Source organism: Coloeus monedula (assembly GCF_965178545.1).
Source record: "Coloeus monedula genome assembly, chromosome: 2".
NCBI lineage: Eukaryota > Metazoa > Chordata > Aves > Passeriformes > Corvidae > Coloeus > Coloeus monedula.
Window position 1 is genome coordinate 73,710,968 of NC_138782.1, and position 17,652 is coordinate 73,728,619.

Sequence of the window (17,652 nt, forward strand, 5' to 3'; positions counted from 1 at the left end):
ATAATGAGCACTTGTGGCTTGTGCAAAAAAAACCAAACCAAATGATGCAAGGCTGTTAGAAGCTCCTTTAGGTTTACCCATATTATGAATACTCTTAATCCAGTAAGGAACATAAACACCATCTGATGAATTTTCAAAAAGCTGGATGCATTGATAAGTTCCAAAATGCTTCACAGGCAAAAAGAATGAAGAAGAAAGTCTGCTTAATTTGCCACTTTAGATTAGAATAGAATTGTATTATGTTTTGATTGTTACCCAAAATTCAGGGGCATTCTTTAAAGTAATTGCATTCTCCACTTTCTCTGCAGCTTTGGCTTTAGATGTCCAGGTGTATATTGACTCTAATAAACCACAAGGTATTCTTGGGAGCTGTCACAGCACACATTAACATTTACTTCAGAGACATCAGCCATCAATACACTGACCTCAGTATCAGACAATAGGCAGGAAAGTAGTGACTTTCAGATGAAGTTAGAAGCTATTAAATCCCTGAAGCAGTGCTTGAGGATTATGGACAGCTGAGCAGCATTTTAAAATTCAGCTGACATACCAGTCAGTTATACTTGTTCAAACACAAAAAAGAAATCTTTAAATATGTCACTGCAAAAAGTTAACCAAAAAGAAAAGTCATCTTTCTGAATAGTGTGTGATAAAGAAATACAGCCTAATAAAGAATGTCAACTTTCATTTTCTTTTTAAAAAGCATTCTGTGAGCTCTGGAATTCAGGAGCCAGGTTCCACATGATTTGTATTCAGAGATCAGCTGAGTTTGGTGAGATCTTCAACCAGTTTCTAGAGTTTGGCTATTTCCTAGATCTGTTCCTTAGTGACAAAGAAAAGATTGGTTACAGCACAACTTTCACCCCTGTACTGGCCACTTGTTTTCACAAAATACACAGAAACTTACTTATTTTTGAGCATGAAAAATTTCTCAATCCTCTTTAGTTTTTTAAATAAATAAAATCAGGGGGAGACAGAAAGATATACAGCATGACAAAATAAGCCTAATCTCCTAAGAAAACAAAAGATTTTATAAAATCCATCAAAACACTTACCTACTATACCAAAAGCAGAGACAGCTCGAGATAACCCAGAAGAGCCCTTCTGCCCCATCTTTGTTCTGTTTCCCAGATCTAAACGGCCAAGTAGTTCCCTCACCTCTTGTTGTGTATAAACATGCTTCAAAATAAAAAGTCACAGAAGTTACTGTTTTGGTTGTTAAATGTTATTTCATGTCAGAGAATAGAAGAATTTGCTTAATCTGTGAAATATACAATAAACCAAAGGCCTGCTCTACATTCTTTGTTTCCCATTTCAGTGCTACCAACAAGTAGCCAGTATTATTTGGAACAAGTGAGAAAAAAGCCCAGCAACTCAATATAGAGGCACTTACCTTATCATCAATAATAACCAAGTCCTTTGGTTCAGTGCGATCTATTTTCAAAACACGGTATTTGGTTTCTGCAGGATTACTTCCAACTAGAAAATACCGCTACATAAAAGAAAACCAACAAAACAAATCAGAATATTACACAAGATAAAGGAACCAAAGCAATGCCATTTACATATTGTCTAGACTAGCTCCATTCCTACTAACATCAAATATGCAATATTCCATATGGACTGTTAATAAACTGTTTTAGACACCAGTATCTTAGGTAGGTATATTTGTATGCAATCAACCTTTACAACTTGAAAGACCTCTTTCTCTCCTTTGTACAAGGAGGAAAAAAAAATTAAAATCAAAGGTTAAAACCTGTTTAGAGAAGATAAACTTAACTTACACCATGAACTGTCCAACCACACCCTGCCCCAGCCATTACCATCTTCCCATTTACTTTGTAAAATTTAGCAGAAGCTTATACATGAGTTTTTAACTTCTCATGATCTAAAACTTCTGCTGCTATATTGTACTCCTTTGCTATTTATGTCAACTAATCTTTCCTGATCCATACTAAACACTGAAAAATTGTAACTACTTCAGTACTGCAAGTTTTCTTCTATTTTTATTTATATTTGCTATGATAGTCTTCTCAACAATGTTGTTCCACAGTACCAAAATTTTCTGATTAACAATACTACTGTTTAAGAAAATAAGCACTTTATTTTATTTCACATTTAAAATATGAAAGAATGACCACAGATAAACATACAGTATATCTATTTTTCATGTAAGGAGATCAAACTATAAATTAATTTCTACATTTAGAGGAATTAACAATAAGCACAGGTTGCAGAACTGACTTGCTAAAAGTAGCTCTCATTTTTCTAATTCATTTAACCAGTGTGGTGCTAGCACAGCAAGGTAGAACTCATTAATAATGCTCAGCCTAGTAGGAAAGCATGGCAAATTCATGTGGATCCATGCAGACAGCTCCTAACTTTAAGAGTCACATGGATTTAAGATGTGGGAAAGGAAATCAATAATAGTATTCATACAAACCTCACAATTCCACAATTTATACCAATTAGTTGTTAAGCAACATCTTTACTCTCAAAATATTTAAGGTGAAAGAAGAACTTCAAGCCCTCTCCAGCTTCCTTGAATTCACAAACCATCTAGTCAGTAAGCTCTAAATAGGAAAATAAAATACTTAACTTTAAAAGCCATAAAAAGAAACACCACCAACTTCTGGCTCCACCTTGTACACTAACATTATAGTGCTAACTGAGTGGTAAGTTTGGCTGTTTACTCCCAAATGACAGTAAGAAGGCCCTTCAAAGCCATATGCCATCACAACACTTGCTCACTGAAGTCTTTGAGGCAGCATTTTGGCACAAGAAAGTGTTTCCTACAGTTTTTTTCCAGCAGTGCTGCTGTGCACGGCCCAAGCTCCCCAGCCCGCCCTCCTCAGAGCAGCCTCTGCAGGAGATCCCTTAGTGCCAAGCTCTTGCTTCCCAGGAGGGAAATCGTAAGGACAGTGCCTGGCACCGAATGGTACAGCTCTTCTGCTGGTATCACCCACTACCAGCAAGAAACACCAAACAACCAAGACAGACACTTGCTTTGACCATGCCATTATACCACCTTTTTCTTCATGCAGCAGAAAGTGAATGGGCAGAGGGACACATATTCATTTTTAATACACAGATGATAAGTTAGTATGCATTTCAAGAGTGCAGCTTCTTCATTTGCAGAAAACTGTTAGTTAATTAAAGCTAAACAATTTTAAGTATTCCATAATACTCCAATACAGCTCAGTGATGTCCCACTATGTCCAGCCTGCTAAATGAGTGCATTTTTTTCCCAAAGTGACACCTATGGTTACCAACAAATAACACTGAATAAAAATATAAGAGCACCACTCTAAGATGCTTGTCCTAATGGCAGTTTGGACCGAAGAACACATTTAAAATTGGAACGCACATGACACACAGGGAGAAAGAGAGAGAGATGGATAGAGTTGCAAATGCTATTACTAAGGAAGTTCAGCTGGATACTTCCCCATTTCCATTTTAATTAACCAATAAAACATAAAGAAGTGCTATGAGGAATGCATCACTCCCATCACCCTGGCAGCTGCAACAGAGGGCTATGCACAGCTACAGGGCCAGCTTTAGGTGCTGCTGCTGCTGCTTAGAACAGCAACAGAGTTAGATTAGATGAGGAGTAATTGTACCTGCAGACCATGGAAGCAACCACCATAATGAATGGTACTTAACAGGCTCTCTGAACTCATTTAAAGACTAATTTACGGGGTTTAAGCTAGAGACCCAGACTGTATAATGTATTAAGGAAGGTCACTTGAGAGCAGCATCAAAACTGAGCATCAATGGACTTAAAATAAGGCAGGCAACGAGAAATCTCTCTTTAGCAAATGGAAATTTTAACCACTGCATGTCAGAGGATATTCTGGTGGAAGTAATAAAGGAAATATCTGCAAAAACTTTTGAATTTGGGTTAGTGTTCAAAACTAGGAACCCAAAATTAGACTTCCACTTGTTAAGTTTTCAGGACTGGCTAACAACCCCAGAATTACTTGAAAAACAGCATGACATGCCAACTCATATTCAACCTTCAAGATCTGAAAGAAAAACAAAGATTGTATGAAAACTAACAATACAAAAAAATACACAAAAAAGACACTTCAGCATTAGCTGTTTCTGCTACCTAATTTATGCATCTAATGAATAAATAAGTCTGTCTTTCTGGATGACACAGAGCACAAATAAAACCATATCAGTGACATGTGCTGCAATTATATTCCCCATCACATGAATGCTAAGAAATTATAAAGAAAAATACCAAATCAACACAACACTGAGCATGTAACAGCTAATAAATTTCTATGGTTGTAATATAATTGTAAAATTAATCAAAGCTAAAACGTGTTGTACTGTTTACAACTCTTTTGATTAACAGAAATTATTACAGTAAAAAAAAAAGAAAAAGCTACGGAAACCTTTCTGGGAGTACTTATCCTTATCACCTCATTCTGTTTATTACTAAGTTGAACTGAATAAATTGAAGCATTTCCCAAGTGTCTCGAACAATTCCACTCCACAGCACAGCCAGTGCATTTAGATAAACAGGTAACCTTGACCAACAAAGTACTTTTTCCAGAGAACAGTATTCCAGAAGAAACTGTGCAGGCTCCCCCACCCTGCTTGGGCCAGAGACCCTCCAACCATACCTGAGATGACCCATGCTGCTTCCAGGTTTACTCTGCCCCTGGCCTTTGCTGAAATTTGTTAACAAGCACACTTTACCAACCATGGCATCACACCAGGCAGCTACAAGAGCTGGACTGAAGCTTAATTTATTGCACAGTTATCACTAAGCAACCACAAGATTGGAACAGTCATTAGTCACTTCCACCTGGGACTGAATTTTAACCAAAGCAATCTAATTGAAAGGCTTTGCACTATCTTTTATCAATCTTTTGATTCGGCCAAACCAAACAAAATGGCTTCTTCTAAAAGGAGTCTAAACAAAATAAAAAACTTCTTACTGCCATTTGTTGTTTTTTAATGGCAGGATAATAGTTCTGAAATCAAACATTCTGCTCACTTCTTTTTTTTTTCCTTTTCTTTAAGATTACTTCTTAGAACTCCTGGTCTAAAACTATGATTTGCTTCTTTTTATAGACTAATTATCATTAAGAAATGTTAGCACAGCAAAAAACTTTTTCAATCCTCAGTTAAAAAGCTACAAACAGCTTAATCAGCAGGAGAAAAAAAAAGCAAAAATATACTAGTAGTTGAAAAATAGGCAGTACACTAATACCGACAATTTTGAAATCTGCAAAAAGCATAAAGAAAACACTTATGATCTTAGACAAAAAGCTTGCAAACAATACCTGTTAAGACCATGGATATGTCTAAAAACACAAAGCCCTGAAGAAGTGGCTTCACCTTGACCATCTGCCGGACCTGTACCCAGCCGCTCTCTCACTCCCCCTCTTCAACAGGACAGGCACAGAAAATAAGATGGAAAAGTAGATCAAGTTTCTCTACTTTGTACCCAAATATCTGGCAGTATATTAAGACAGCTAAGGCAGAAACAGTGTTTTCTTGAGCTGCACAAAACTCCTCCTCTCGTCCCAATTCCATCCTCTGCTCCACGACATCACCACCACTCCTAGAATGCCAATACACAGGGAACAGGACAGTCAGCTGAAAGGAGCTGTCTTCTGCTAATGAAACTATTCCAGAGACCACATTTCACAGCCACTTCTAGCTAGAAAATTATGATAGCTAATGGTTGCCCAGTAGGCTGTTCACTACTTTCAACATTTTTAAACGTGTCAGATATCGATCCATATAAATCAGTGTGCTTCATAATTCAGTAAATATTCTATAGCTTTTTCTGTGAAATCATATTCTATTGAATATAATCATTAAAGTTTCTCCAATTTGACCACAGATTAACTTCAACATTAAATATGCAACCTTGGAGTTTTTTAATATAAAAATGTTTACATTTTTATTATTAGAAAAAAACACATTTAAAATACAACAACCAGTTTTCCCTGGTGAATAAAGGGCAGAAGTAGCTACAGGTAATTATGCCAGTCACATTACTTAATAAGCTTGTGTGAGTCATTTGGATACTGTGGAGATAGAGGCTGTAAAAGAACCTGATTAGAATAAAATACTATTAATTAAGCCTCATCATATCCTGAAAGATAGGCAAGTGATATGCCTTTATAGAGACAACATAAATTGTCTTGTTCAATGTCACGTTGCCTCAGGGGAATGACAATTTCCAGTGAACTAACATACAGCTTTCAGGTGGGCATCATCAGGGGGAAACACAAAAGTTCCATCTTCTCCTGGAGAGGAAAATATCTTTTGTCTTTTATTACTCATAGTGCTCGAATATCTTTAGTGCCCTCTGGTGTACACTTCAGTAATCAATATATGCATAAAACAAAAGATAATCGGCATTGATCTGAATAAAACCTTCAGTTCATCTTTCTGACTACTTCTAAACAAGCTTTCAACTCTGTCATACATAAAATCCCTATTTGTGCTTGGTCTTTGCATATTAAGTGCTTTAAGTAATTAATTTTGAGTTAATTATTTTAAATTGAATGTTACAATTAACCCATCAGCCCAGGTACAAAAATCCAGTTCCATTATCAGTGTTTCCATTTGTTTAAAGTTTATTAATAGAGTTGCACCCTTCCCAGTTAAAATTTTCCTAGTTAAAAATCACAAACTTGCCCCTTCTCAAACTTCAAACCACCTATACACCATAAGAGTTACCTTTCCTGTGTTTACTGTATACTTTTACAAGTGTTTTGAGGTGTGTTGGATGTATTTTAATACTTTTTGTAGGTGTTTCACTTGCATTTTGATTCCAAGGCCAAAACCCCCACCCAGTCTTAATAGCCAGCAGCTATTTTTAGCCACGGCCATTACTCTGCAGGCAAGTTCCATGGCAACCTGAATACCTGAATTTTAATGAAGGTATTGTTTTCCCTTATCTCTAACTGATACCACCCCCCTTGACAACGATGAGCCATTGGTGGACAGAGATGATCCATCAAAGGGAAAGCACCAATCGCCTTGGACCGAAGGGGCGGGCTGGGGGCGGACTGGGGGCGGAGCAAAAACTATAAAAAGGACGACGCTGAGAGGCGGGCTCTCTTCTCTCTTCCCCTCTTGCTTTCTCCAGAGCAGCTGTGGGAGACGTCGGTACTGGGGCATTCAAAGCCTTACCCCTTTTAAGGGGCTTTTAGTAATTTTTTTAAGTCAACCCAGCACTGCAAGTTCTTTTTCTCTACCTGAGGTCTAGTGCTGTCTGAGCCAGAAGATCTCAAATCCCTGCGCTCCTGGGGCATACCATCTACCAAGCCATAGGATCCCAAATTTTTATATTTTTCTGATTTCTGTAATTTTTCAATTTTTCTGTTTTCAATAAATTAATCTTTTTAAGAGTTGTCTCATTTCTCACAAACTCCTAGGACAAGGAGGAGATACAGTAAACATCTCCATGCATTTATTGACCCAAAGCATCATTGAAAAGATAGGTTTCAGCAACTACTCTAAATATAAGCATTAATAGAAAATATAATTTTTGCTCTCTGTTAATTCAATTGACACCATGAATTCAGTTCTCCTCACCTCTTGCAGTCTCTCATTTGACTCTAATAACACTACCAGAACCTACCCTCTTTGACTTGAATAATATTACTGTATTTTTATCTAAAAAGAAATCCAAACAAAGAAACCCTCTGTATACCATTTCCACTTTTTCCACTTTCTCAACCATTTCATCTCTTCCTGCTTTAACACAGACGGGCTTGACAGGAATAAGCTATATGACCAGTGTAAACGTCACTGTTTCTCTCACTGCTGACAACTCAAATCATCCCTTCTTGCACCAGCAATCTTAGGACACAGTCTCATGTTAGCCTGTATCTGATACAACTCCAAATCCCACATGCTGGATCTAGCAAGCCTATGGCCTTAGGGAAACCCAAAGAGCAACCTGAACCAGGAGAAAGCTGTTCATTTTTATTTTTGGGTGATGCTTATGCTGTACCAGTGACTGTCACAGCTGGCAACTGCATGATTGTGAGACCTTATGCAAAGGAGACACCTCCAGGAAAAGCTGTTTGTCAGCAGCACAACATGACACTGAATGAGCTGTAACAGAGACTGATCAAACCAGAAGTCCACAATTTTGAGCTCCCCAGTATAAGATAGACACTGATATACCAGAGTGATTCCAGCAGAGAGTTAACCAGATGATCCACAGGACAGAGCACATGATGCACTGGGAGAGGCTGAGAGAACTGGGTTTAGGTTTTTTCAGCCTTCAGAAAGCTTTGGCAGCATCTTGCTGCTGTCTAAAACCATGTATCAGGAAGGTGTAGATAAGAGAGACAAACTCTTTCAAGTGGTCTGCGGAGGTTGTAAAATCTATGTACTTGAAGGTATTCAAAACTCAGCTGCACACAGCCCTGAGCAATATGCTCTTGTTGAAGCTGCTTTGAGCAGGGGGCTAGACTTGGTGATCTCCAGAAGTCCCTTCTAACATCCCTTAGTCTATGCATTTATTAAGTGCATCAAGTCTTTTCAAATAATCATACCAACATGATTCCTATTGAATTTTTTCTTTTGAAAAAAATTACTAGAATTTGAATATCAAACCACAAAGCGCTTCAACATGTACTTTTTTAAAGCAAAAACAAAACCTTACTCAGGGAAAAAATTCCATTTTCATCACTCACAAGAAGTGACTGAAGTAAAAGCTTTGAGATGCCCTTGCTCAGCTGAGGCATTTCAAACTGCACACGCTCATCCGTGAACCACTGCCTTTCACAGCTGATGAAAACCATCTTACCCCCTGGAGTGATCAGGATTACTGGACCTGCCCCTAACCAAATGCTGAACAAAGCACAGCATGGACAAACCCAGCCATTCAGGCAGGTACTGCCAGCTACCACTGGCCAGATGTAAAAGACTGTGGTTACTGAAATAACAAGATCAACTGGAGAGGCCTAGAGAATGGCAGATAGCCGACAGAACTCCAAAGCACAACACTGGCTCTGCACACAGCATGTTGTCTCTCAGCAACTGAGCCTCACAGCTCAGAGAGAAGTAGGCCAGGTATCCACACATGCCTGTCACAAAAGGCCAAATCTCAGCTGAGAAGTAGCATGAGTTGTGAGCCAAGAACAACTAAACTGAGTAATACAAGACCTGATTCAGAACTCACATTACCCCGGACCCCTATGCACATGTAACAATAATTTAGCTGAAAATAGAACAAAAAATAGCCTTTACCAGCAACAGTGAGAAAGATAAATAAGGTAGCCTTCAAAACTCATTTAGGCATAGGTAAAAAAGTTAACACTTTGGAAAGACTTTCTGGAATGTAACCTTAATTTTTAAAATTTACTTGTAACAATAACTCTGCATTAATTAATCCTTCTCTGTTTCATAGGCTGTTCAGTGGGGAATTATCACAAAAGCACAAACCTGCTTCTGACAGAAAAAAAGCTGGAAGTCAGATTCCTATTTATACTGAGATCATTCTTGCATCTGTGACATTTTGGGAAGTTTCCAAGGGGCTTCAGTGTATATATTATCTTTTTGTTATCAGTACAGGTAACATCTGAACTTGGAACTAGACCCAACTGTTGCATTTGAAGCCGAGGTACCTAACCCTATCCAAAACTACCTCAAATGAAGAAAATCAACATACTATGAAACAAGGGGAAACCAGCACACTATGAAACATGAAGAAATTTGATTGGGAGCTAAGAAATGGTAAACACAGTGGTATTTACACCAAGAATTAGTGTCTAACTCACACGGTGCTCATCACATGACTAAAGCAGCAATTACCACTCCAACCTCCAATCCCCTTTGTCCATGACAAAAAATTACTCTGAGTAACACATGCCTACAATTTCTACACCAGGGCATAAGGAATGCTGAAAATCTTCAAGAGCTTACTTCCAGAGGTCAGAATGAAAACTCTGGAAGCTCTTTCGCCAGCCATTTAGACAATGAGGACTGAAATGTGTCATAAGCAGCAAACACGTCGGTGCGGGTGGTAACCACTTGAGCCATTCTTAATTCAAATATTCATTTTGGACACATTCAGCTGTCCAGTTTTAACTCTCCCTGGAACGGGGGAGCACTGTTCTCCGGGCTGCATGACAGCAGCCACACGACAGAACAAGCAGGGGCCCAACCTTCATTCCCACCCTGGCAGCACCCAGACCGGAGGGTCCTGCGCTGACCTGCCTGCCAGAGGCCATTCCTTCGCTTAAGCCACGAGGCCGACACACAGTGAAAACAAGAACTTTAAAAACTTTTTTTTTTTTTAAGTTGTTGAGCTGTTTTGAATGTGTGACCAAAAAGAACCAGATCCCAACACGCGAAAAGAAAGGTAAGGCGTAGTTTTTGACAAGCTGCAGGAAGCAGCCGAGGCAGCAGCTGCGGGCAGGGCCGAGCCAACACGCCGGGGGGGGCAGGGACACACCCCCGCGCTGTGCGGCGGCCACAGCCCCGGGACCTGCGACGGCGGCGGGAGGGACGCTACTTACAGCCCTGGTCTCGTACAGCACCAGCTTCTGCACGGAGCTGATCAGGGGGGCGGCGGCCGCCACCGGCATGGCAGCCCCGAGGCGCGGCGGGGGCTGCCCGGGAGCAGCCCAGGAGCAGCCCGGGAGCAGCGGGAGCCGGGGGAAGAACACGGCGCGGCTGAGCGGAGAACCACGGCCGGCACCGAGGGAACCCGGAAGTGCCGTGCACCAACGCGCAGGCGCGCCCACGGGAGGCCGCGAGAGCGCGCCTGCGTCGCGGAGCGCGTCAGGCGCCGCCCCTCGGCAACGGCGGCTCCGGGCGCGGCGGCAGCAGCGGGGCACCGGGGGGGGCGGGGCGGGGCGGGGCGGGGCGGGGCGGCGGCACCGCATCCGCATTGGCTTTCACTTTCCCTGCTCCCGCCGGGAACCGCTCCCCGCGAGGTGAGCACGGTCAGCACCAAGAACAGCTCCGCAGCCCCGCCCACGCCCCGCCGCCCCTCCTGAGCGGGGCGGGGCCAAGAGCAGGGGGCAGGGCTCGGCCGTTGCCGGGGCGGCGAAGGCGCGCAAGGCCGTGGCGGCAGCGGCGGCGCGCACGACGGGTCTCCCACCGGGAGGGGGGTTCCCACCGGGTGTGTGTGGAGGGGTGTGTGTTCATGGTTTAATTCTTTGCTTTGGTTGTGGTGGGTTTTGTGAATTACGAAATTGACCCTTGGGAGGGTTTGGGGAGGAGTGAGACTGCTGGGAGCGGCAGGTAAAGCTCAGCCGGTGAGTTTTCTGTCGGGGCAGTGGGCGGTTGGTTCGCATGTGGAGGCTTTTTTCTTTTTTTAATATTAAAGTGCTTACTGCAAAAGTGCCTGAACATTTGGATTTGATGTTTCAAGACCAACGTTTTCAGATTCTCATCCTGAAGTAGATTCTTTTAGTTGAAGTTTTTATTTTAGTTTAAAACTGACTGGGAGTTGTGGGGCTGTGCTGGGTTGAGTGGTTGCATGTGGGTTTTGCTGGGACTGTGAGATTGAAGTGGCCCTCTGAAGACAGCGAGGTTTTGTTTCCGCTTTTCCAAACAAACTTCAGCGAACTCGTCACGTTTGGCCTCCATTTTGTTTGAAAGCTCCACGCAAATTTTCCTCCAACTTACCTTAGTTAGAAACTTCTTTCGGTTTTAATTTGTTGTGTAGCACTGGACTTGCAACCACCCGCATTCCTGGAAGAGCTGGGATATGTGAGAGGATGACAGAAGAGATCACGAACTGTGGTTTAATTCTGTTATTCGTGTGCCTGCCTGTGTGGACAAAGAGAGTAGTTCCATTGACCACGATGGGGCCGTTCTGTGTCTGAAGCACAAAACCAAAGGTCTTGACAGGCCCATGGTCCATTTCAGAGACCAGAGGGAAGTTACAATCGTGTGGTAATTGGAGCAGGAAGGAAAAATCATCAAAACAACTAAAAAAGAGCAACAAGCAATATGAGAGTAAAGAAAAAGTCATATCAGCAGTCGGTGATCAGGGATTGTTCTGACAGTCCTTTGTTTTTCAGAAGTGGGGTTTCTGTCTTTGATGGTTGCATTGTGTATGTTCTCTAAATGCTCTTTCTTCTTCTAAAAGCTGCCTTTTTTACAAATCCATTCACCTTGTAATTCAATTCCATTTTAAGGTCATTTTACACACATGTAACTACTGTACTTTATAACAAACTCTTTTTTTCCTTCTAGCCTTAGCAAACACATGGCTTCACAAGAGGGAAAACAAGCTGAGCCCTTTACGGACATCTTTGATGAAGATGAAGCTGAACAATCCTTTCTGTTGTCCAAGCCCACTTGCTTTATTGTCTTTGGAAAGCCAGTAAGATGTCTGATAGAAGTTTTTTCTTCAGATATTCTGCTAACAATTTTACTTTTCTTTTCAAAACATTAGTTTAACAGGGCTACCAAAAGGGTCAAATACCTACTTTTTTACCTTTGCCTCTCTTCAAATCCTGCAGAGGATGGTAAAAATTCTGGTCTCATTTAATGAGACTAATTTTTGCCTTCAGTGACCAGTCAATTGCAATTAAAAATGTTATTATTGTACTAAAAGTTACATGTTGCTCAAAACGTTTCTTCTCTTTTGGCATTGACATCTGGATTGTTTATATTTTTGTGGTGGTTTAACCCCAGCCAGCAAGCAAACCCCATGCAGCCTCGTGCTTACTCACCCTGGTGGGGTGAGACAGAGAATCAGAAGGGTAAAGATGACAAAATGCATGGGTTGACAAAAGCCATGCGCACGAGCAAAGCAAAACAAGGAATTCATTCACCTCTTCCTATGGGCAGGCAGATGTTCAGCCATCCCCAGGAAAGCAGGGCTCCATCGCACTTAATGGTGACTTGGGAAGACAAACACCATCACTCCAAAAATACTTCCCTTTCCTCCTTCTTCCCCAGCTTCCTATACTGAACATGACACCATATGCTCTGGAATATCTGTGTGTGTCAGTCAGTGTTCCCTCCCAGCTGTGTTCCCTCCCAGTTCCCCATCCACCCTCACTCTCCTCGCCAGTGTGGCAGTATGGAAATCAGGAAATGCCTTGGCTCTGTGTAAGCCCTGCTCAGCAGTAACAGAAGCATCTCTGTATTATCAACACTTTTTTTTCAGCAGAAATCCAAGACACAGCCCCACACTAGCTACTGTGAAGAAAATTAACTCTACCCCAGCCAAAACCAGAACAATGCTATTAAAATATTTTAATTTTTAATGAACTTGACAGGTTAAAGATAAATTGGTGTAAAAGAATGTTCAGGTTAATGTAATGACTTACAGACGTGCAATGAGATATTACAGATCTTTGTATTTGGAAACATTCAAAATCCACCAAGTCTTGATAAAAGGATCTGCACTACATTTTAACTGTAATTCAAGGTCTCTCTTTTTCTAAAATAATTTGTGGCCTCCTTAACTTAGAAAACTTTGATGGTTTTTAATCCTAAACTTTTCAGATTGTTTTTTTTTCCAGATGTGGGGTTGCATTAGTGCCTCAGTTTACTGAAGGGAGTTCTTTTTTTTTGGTACAAGTTTGTCTTATAACATGTCTTATGGTTATATGCACTTGTTAAAGTGCCCTCAGCTCAGTAGAAAACTACAGTGAACTAACTCATCTAGTTTTAAATGAACATCAAATTTTTAACCTTACATGAAAAAGGTAACTTTATGTTTTATAGACCAAACCACCATAAAATTCTCACCGAAAGACATTACAAAAAAATTCTCATATTCTCAACCATTGCCTTCAGTAGACGTTTGACATTAATATATAATAAAGGGTTGAAATCGTACAGGCTTTGCCAGGAAAGCAGGGAATTAAATAGTTTATTTTTATGATAATATTTTTTATATATATGACTGATGTGCAGAGCACCTATCCTATTTGAGATAGTGCCATTAAAGCAAAGCCAAATACATTCTCCTCATATCTGTAGGATATAAGGTCTGAGTAGGCTGGAGTGTTTGTTGATACACTCCTAACTGAGAATGTAATTTATTTGTGGGGTTTTGCTATTTTTTCTCACAAAATTTATCAAGGACAAACAAACTGTCAAAACGGGTCTTCTTATATGCCCTTCTGAAAAAAGGGCACAATCCTAAGGGTGGAAGATGGTGAGTTCTGCAAAATCCCATTCAGATAATCACTCTTGGAGGCCTCAGCTCTCAGTTATGTTGGTTCCTCTGGATTCATGTAAATGATAAAGATTTTGTCAGTATCAAACCAGATATGTGGACTAACAAGGACAGTTTTTAAGCGTTTGTTGTTTTAGTGAAAAAATATTGTTCCTATGTATCCCACTCAGGGTTGAGCAGGTTTGCATCATAATTTGCTTTGAGGCTAAAGATAATAAATTTTAGTCCTAAGGAATTTCTCATAGGAATTTGTGGTCAAATCATAGCTGAGTTTTAGATAGAGTTACTCTGAAACAAACAGTCTAATTACTTTGGAGATAATTAGCTACAAGAGGCAGTAGCAGTATATTAGCAATGCTGGGTAATACAAAGTAGAGGATGGTATTAAGAAGAGTGTTTTGTGTTTGGCCAGTGCATAACTCTGAGGCCCTAATCCCAATTGTAGATTTCCATTGTTTTTATCATGTGAAAATATGTTCTTTGCGTTATGTGTTTGGTTTTGTTCTGTCTGTTTTTCTTTTAAAAGTGTATTTTTCATTTTAAGGGTTCTGGAAAGAAAACATTAGCTGGAAAACTAGCACAGAGATGGAACTGCATTTTCATAGAAGGTAAATGCTATATTTGGAACATTGCTTTGGCTTCACAATAGCTTTTGGTTTAGAATACCCTCACTGTTCCCTGTAATTCAAAGGGCATGTTTCTGATTGCAGCAAACACTTCTGATAAGGACTAAGTAACCATTTTACCACGAATAAAATTGCTGATAGTGGCCTTTTAGTTATTGAAAGGCTTAGAAAAATCACTGTGGGTTTTTTTTCATCATAATCAAATTCTATTCCCAATCACGTAAGGGGATCCATGTGATATGGGGGCAACTCATTCAACTTCAAAGAGCACAGATATTTTCCAGTGCAGACCATGAAAAAATAGGAGGGTCTTTCCATTCTGTTTGTGCAGTGTCCAGTACAAGGGAATGTACTCCAGGAAGCAGAGTTATTTATCAAATGAAATATCTTTATCTTCTTTTGAAGATTTGGAATTGTAACATGGTAAAATTCACTTTTAATAAAGTTCTTTTTTGACTTAGGTACGTGTAGAATTTTTAATTCATAGTATTGTATAACAAGGAAAAAAACTAATACCTGGTCCAAAAAATAGATCATACCAAAATCAGAAAGGACCTTAGGAATGTACTTAAGCCAATCCACTCTGTTTGAATGTATTTAATCCAGTACTGACAAATGTTCATCAAATTTGTTTTAAAAAATTTCTAGGCGGTCTATCTCTGTAACACACTCTTTGCCATTAGAAAGCTTTTCTTAGCAACTGATCTAAATCTTGATTACTGCATTTGTAAGCCTTGTTTCTAGTACATTCAGGGAATTACTCTATTCTTATTTTGTTCATGGTGCTTCTTTTAATCTTCTTTTAGCTAATGAACCCACACGTGTGTACACACTCATTGTTTCAACTTATGCTACTAAATTTTTTTCATCAGAAAAGAAAGAAACAAAGAAATTCAACATACATAAACATGAACAATTTAGTTCAGAAAGGACCTCCAGAGGTGACGGAGTCCAACATTCCTGTCAAAGCAGAGTCAACTAGAGGGCTGCTTAGTTCAGTCTGGAATATCTCCAAGGACAGAGACTCCACCTCTTCTCAGAGAAACACTTTGCAATGTTTGACTACCTTCTTGATGAAAAATTGCTTCCTAATTACCCCATTCGAATTTCTCATGTTCCTATTCATGTCTGTTGCCTCCTGTCCTAACTGCACTTTTGTGCAGACTGTGGTTCTGTCTTTGTGACCTCCTAGTAAATAGTTTTAGATAGCAGTAAGAGCTGTCTGGTTTTTGCCAGGGTGAACAAGGCCAGTTCTTTTGGCCTCTCCTCTTCTTTAGGCTGTTCAACTCTTCTGATGGTTTTGGTGTCGTCCACTGAACTTGCTCCAGCGTATCAACATCTGTCCTGTGCTGTGTTAAAAATAAACCAAGACAGAAAATTATTCTCAATGTTTTAAATGTTCTCAATCTTTTAAATGATGAAATACTTTCTATTAATTTATCCGATGAATGGGTCAATACTCATAAGTAAAACAGGGCCAGTGTGCACACAGATTGCTGAATTTCAGTTGCCTATATTGTTTATTAGTACATTCCCTGTCTCTGTTTTGGCCCATGGCAAATATTGTTCTCCCAAACACCTATCCATAGTATGAAAGGTAAGATGTGCAACAGTCATCATTCCTAGTAGTTGGAAAACAGCCACTGTGTTTTGAGAAGAAAGATTATGGCTGTATAGGCATGAGTCACCTGGCTTAAGGACCTTTCCCTGGCCTGGTTTATTAGTAATATAAATGTAGCCTTAAGAATCATTCTTTAAAACTTTTGTTAAATGTCTGATTATTTAATTCATACAGTAGTGTGAACAACTTCCAGGGTCGTTCTAGTATGATGTCACTGTCCATAGAGACATAGGGCAGTCTTTGAATTTGATGGATGTCACTTTTCTAAAAGGAGATGATTTTGTGTGATTTTGTGTGTCTAAACAGTTTTTCTAAATCTTGGTTTTTAATTTAAAAAGTGATTGAGCTCAAATACTCATCTCTGAATTGCAAGATAGTAATGCTGATTTAATTTATATCAGTCGTTCAGATAATCTTGCAGAGCTGCTGTTGTGCATTTTTGTGTAGTATATACAGGGTTAAATTATAGGGAGAAACTCCTACCGAGACCTTGCCATAAGGCAGCAGGTTCTGGATGGGCGAACTATAATAACGGCCCTAAATATAATGGCTGTTCATTCAGAAATAGTCTGGTTGCTTGGAGCACACATATATCTTCCTCTGTGTGGATGTGGATGTAAGTATGTATCTGCATGTACAGGTCTGTTTGGAAAATATTTTGTATAAATTAATTTAATTTTCTTATGTTTGATATGCTTCCTTAGCTTCAGAAGTAATTCAAATGAATATTCAACAAGAAACAGAATATGGACTTAAGGTAAAGATCTAATCTTGTAAGTTTTGTCACATTTTTAACAAACACATGCTATATAAGACTATGTTCTGCATTTTATCCTAGTGTCAAGAATTGCTTTGTCAAGGTCAAAGTATTCCTGAGGAATGGGTTACAGAAATGATTCTGCAAAAGATTGAGTCGCCAGAAGTTGCTCATTTTGGTAAGTATATTTATAGCCTAAATTTCTTAGAATGTGCTAGCTATAATTTTACATCCATTTTCCATCCATTGGTGCTCAAATATAATTCTAGCCTTTTCTTGTGCTCTTCAGGTTGTGGAATATCAATAAACTGAAAGTGTGTTTAGGGATTAACTTGCCAGTATGGGAGATCAGAAAGTGTCATGCTGGTCCTATGTTGTGTTAATTTTGAGAAAATGATTTTCCCAAAATTTTAAGTGTGGATATGACTCTTATTTGACAATATTATCTGTCTAGAAGAATTTTAGGATTTAAAACACAGACATTTTATTCTTCAATACTTCTAAA

General features: G+C 39.6%; 2 protein-coding genes across 2 annotated transcripts in view; one reads left to right on the top strand and one right to left on the bottom strand.

The window, feature by feature from the left end:
* FIG4 (FIG4 phosphoinositide 5-phosphatase) overlaps positions 1-10,675 on the bottom strand; it is a 53,748-nt gene extending 43,073 nt beyond the window's left edge. Inside the window, exons 1-3 of the mRNA XM_082302272.1 lie at positions 10,512-10,675; positions 1,394-1,492; positions 1,056-1,179 (exon numbers count right to left, since the gene is read on the bottom strand). Coding sequence (XP_082158398.1) covers positions 1,056-1,179; positions 1,394-1,492; positions 10,512-10,580 — 292 coding nt within the window. The 5' untranslated portion in view covers positions 10,581-10,675. The remainder of the gene's footprint in view (positions 1-1,055; positions 1,180-1,393; positions 1,493-10,511) is intronic.
* A 1,280-nt stretch (positions 10,676-11,955) lies between these two features.
* The window catches only part of AK9 (adenylate kinase 9), a gene marked incomplete at both ends in the record, with an annotated part of 58,935 nt that continues 53,238 nt past the window's right edge, over positions 11,956-17,652 (top strand). Inside the window, 7 exon segments of the mRNA XM_082302261.1 lie at positions 11,956-11,976; positions 11,979-12,005; positions 12,007-12,059; positions 12,208-12,331; positions 14,688-14,751; positions 17,095-17,147; positions 17,229-17,325. Coding sequence (XP_082158387.1) covers positions 11,956-11,976; positions 11,979-12,005; positions 12,007-12,059; positions 12,208-12,331; positions 14,688-14,751; positions 17,095-17,147; positions 17,229-17,325 — 439 coding nt within the window.